General features: G+C 39.1%; 1 protein-coding gene across 1 annotated transcript; it reads right to left on the reverse strand.

The window, feature by feature from the left end:
- Nucleotides 1–8: 8 nt before the first annotated feature.
- On the reverse strand, nt 9–1,786 carry LOC120859639 (protocadherin alpha-10-like; the record flags this gene model as incomplete). The annotated part of the gene is made up of 1 exon (XM_040235666.1): nt 9–1,786. A coding segment is annotated over exon 1 (1,473 nt), but the record flags the coding sequence as incomplete, so codon positions are not given.
- Nucleotides 1,787–4,192: the final 2,406 nt, after the last annotated feature.

Consider the following 4,192-nt stretch of genomic DNA (forward strand, 5'->3'; position numbering starts at 1 on the left):
GAGTAGGACACCAGTGCGTTCTCCTGCGCGTCCGCGTCCCGCGCCGAGACCGTGAAGATGTGACAGCCGGGAGGGTTGTTCTCCTTCACAAACACCGTGTACTCGGGCTGCGTGAACGCGGGCGCGTTATCGTTCACGTCGGCCACCTCCAAGGACACGCTGGTCGTGGCCGACAACGAAGGCGAGCCCCCATCCCTCGCAGTCACCACCACCTCATAATTCGCCACGCTCTCGCGATCCAAGACGCTGTCCAACACGAGTGAATAGTAATTCTTGAAAGTGGGCACTAGTTTGAAGGGGCTTTCAGGTGTTAGTGAGCAGGTCACCTGCCCGTTGGCGCCGGAGTCACGGTCGGACACGCTGATCAGGGATATGACGGTACCTACTTGAGCATCTTCTCGCACGGGGAGAGCCAAAGAAGTGACAACCACCTCAGGTGAATTATCATTTTCATCCAGGATTTCCACTAGGATGGTGCAGTGACCAACCATGGGTAGGTTTCCTTTATCTGTCACATCTACATGAATTTCGTAAGTGTTACTATCTTCGAAGTCAATGGCATCGTTGATTCTTACTTCTCCCGTTCTTTCATTAATTAAAAATTTCCTTCTTATGGTGGGTGGAACCAAAGAGCTAAATGAATATATTACTTCCTTGTTTATCCCTTCATCCGCATCAGAAGCATTTAGCCAAATGACTAATGTTTGGTTCGCTGAATTTTCATACATCTTAACTTCGTACACGGTTTGGTCAAATACAGGTGCATTGTCATTGGCATCTAACACCAGGATCAGCAGAATAACAGATCCGGTAAGTTCAGGTTTGCCTCCATCAGTTGCCGTTAATAACAACCGAAGCTGAGGGTTTTCTTCACGATCCAGCAGTTTGCTTAAAACAAGAACTGGTAATTTGCCTTTGTCCTTTTTGTTTATAATATCAAGAGTGAAAAACTCATTTGAACTGAGTCCATAAGTAAGCATTGCGTTCTCTCCAATATCTGGATCAGATGCGCCTTCTAGAGGAAATCGAGAGTCAAGCGGTTGAGATTCCAGAATTGAGAGCTTTTGTTCTGAGGTGGAGAAAACCGGCCGGTTGTCGTTAATGTCCTTCACCTCCACCTCCACATGGAACACCTGCAGCGGCCGGTCCACGATCACCTCCAGGTGGATGCTGCACTCCGCGCTCCGCCCGCACAGCTCCTCCCGGTCTATCCGAGAATTCACAAACAAAATGCCATTCTGCAGATTTACCTCCAGAAAGTCCCCGCGGCCTTTGGATGCAATCCGGAACAGGCGGGGCACCAGCTCCGCCAGCTCCAGCCCCAGGTCCTGAGCGATGCGACCCACAAAAGTGCCGTGTTTAGCCTCCTCCGGGACCGAGTAATGGACCTGGCCGCTCCCAGCGTCCCAGGCTGCAACAAACAGAAAGGAGAGAAGCAGGCGCCGGGTGCTCAGACCGCTGGGTCTGTAGACCAACATCATACCCTTCTTCTGTTTTACAAATCAATAACTGGGTCGTCTAGAACACACCCGCACGCTCCGGATTTTCCTATTCCATATCTTCCATTCAATTTTATTGAAATGACTGAGATTTCCGAATGTAGCTCCTTCCTCGTCCTTGAGAAACAGGATTATGAGTCTGTTCTGAAAAGCCATTTTTGTGGAAGACAGCGACATCCGGTGGCTTAATGTGTAAGTACAATTCCATGAGTTTAATCTTTTCATTCTATTTTCACAAATTCGTATCTTTATGAACTTTCAAAGACACATCATGTTTCTTTTGTATATAATAATCATTGTCCATATGCAGTGCAGCATTTTCTTGAATGGAAAAGCACCCAGAAGTAATTCCTTCCAACCGTGATTGCCATTAGCTAAATTTGAAGACAACTTTTAATATTTGTATAATACTGAGTATACTAGCATTTTGTTGGATAACGAATTTAACTCTTCAACTTCTAACACAATTCACTCTCTTCATCATTATTTTGATATTAAATAAACCTTATTCAGACACTAATTTCAATCATCAATTCTCTGTGAGGTATTTGCAACTTCTAAATGCCAATCATCACTGGAATGCAGAGAGAAGGTCACAGGCTTCAACATCAGAAATTCCTCTCTTCTTATTCCTAGTCTTCAACTTACTAGCTCTGTGATTTAGGGAAAATAATCTAACCTCTCCATCTCAGTTTCCACTTTGATAACATTCATAGAAGATTAATAATAATATGGTGGTCGCATGAATTATGATATATTAAGTGCCTAGGATAGTACTTTAAGGAGAGTGAATGTTTCATAAATGGCTGTTACTCTCAGAGCTCACTTTAGCCACCTTGTTTTCATAATGTTTGAGACCAAAATTGGCTCTTTGGGAAAAACTGTTACCTATAGAATGGTGTCTCCCTATAAAGCCTTTACTACTGCTACTGCACAGGCTGAGCAGTGTTCCTATCTTTAAGGAACAGAAAAGTGCTTGTATTGAGAAATTAGTTATAGAGGGGGAAGTTTCAGTTTTTTATACATATCTTACATGAGCAAAAAATCTTAATTATGATTTAAAATAAAATAATTTTATACTTTGATTTCTACTTTCAGAGACAACTAATTTCATCTTTGTCATATTTATGTTTTTTCAAATACCCCAAATATAGAGTTTTGGCATTATCTAATAATTTTGTGTTTCAATAGTTTTTCATTGCCTGTGGTAAAAATATTTTATCTCAAAATTCTTGGAATCATATATTCAGTAACTGAAATTCTCAATTAATACACCTACACTAACGATAAAACCTGAAGTTTCTCCTTTTCCAAAAAAGAAAACTTAGGAGTTTTGTCTGATCCAAAGGATAATTTCTTTAATTATGTTTTTATTTTTTAAAGAAATCAATAATTTTGAACTCTTACAGTTATTAAGAGCTGAAAAATAGAATATTTATGAATATAAACATTTATAGAAATGAGGGTCAATTAATTCACTGATGTATGTATGCTGCTAAATTCTGATTTTATGGTCCTATACTCCTCTAGAATGATTCTAGTGTCAAAGTCTATTCAAATCCTGATTTTAAGAGTTACTTTTCTTATAAAACATAATAAAAATTTAAATGAGTTCATCTATCCATCCATAATAGCAATGTTCAGTGTGAGCTATCAATACTATCTGAAGTTTAAAAATAAGTTTATCATTGATTAATCATCTCAACACAAGATAATGATATAAGGTAAATTCTATTGCTGTTAATGAGCACTTTTGAACCAATTAATAGCATAAATGTCCCAATATAAATCTCCAATAATGAATAAAATGTAGTGTAGTTAAGTTACATCTTGTCAAATAAAACTTACTTTCCCAAGCAACTCATTAGAGCTATTGCATCTAAAACTTCAGTTGGGTAAGAGTTACCTGGAATGCTTGTTAAAATACAAATTTTACTGTAATTTCAGAAATTTGAGGTGATGTCTGGGATCCAGAATGTTCAGTTTTGAGGATAGGCTGACCACAGACCCCAGTCTGCCTGGATACCCTCTGTGTTTGTCTGCATTCTTCTATAAATCTATATAGTGCCCCTTTCACTCTCAAAAGTGTCCAAATGTCATAACTTTAGTTAGCCCTATCTTGACACTACAATTCAGGGACTGGCATAGGGGAGCTTCATTGTTGGTCTCATGATTCTGACTTAAAGTGAAGAATGTCATCTACAGATAAACAGAGGGGTAGTTACTAGGCAGGCGAAACACTAAAGTGTCTTCTAAGCTCTCAACTCTCTGTTTTGGACTTTCCCCCTGATTTGGAACTTCCCAGTTCCCTGAATTATACTGTGCTCATGCTTCCTGATGACCCAAAAAATCAATTAGTAAGATGTTTACTGATTTGAAAATTTGCACACAATGATAACCCATGTTCTGGGAGGCAATAAAGATTAGTATAAGGGACTAAATTACTAATTACATTGATACAATTAAAAATGATAAAGAATAAAATGTATAATTATAGAAGATGTAATAAGTACTTAATGAATAATACTAGGTCTAAGATACTAGAAGAGTGGTGGGAATTTGGGGGGAAGCAAATGATGTTTCTAGTATCCCTCAATCCATATAACATAATCAAATACCTGGACCCACATACAGGTGGCATATGGAAACTGAAAAAGTACACAGACAGAAATAATTGAAAGTATAAGTCTGGA

Source organism: Oryx dammah, unplaced genomic scaffold (genome assembly GCF_014754425.2).
Source record: "Oryx dammah isolate SB20612 unplaced genomic scaffold, SCBI_Odam_1.1 HiC_scaffold_2035, whole genome shotgun sequence".
Taxonomy (NCBI): domain Eukaryota; kingdom Metazoa; phylum Chordata; class Mammalia; order Artiodactyla; family Bovidae; genus Oryx; species Oryx dammah.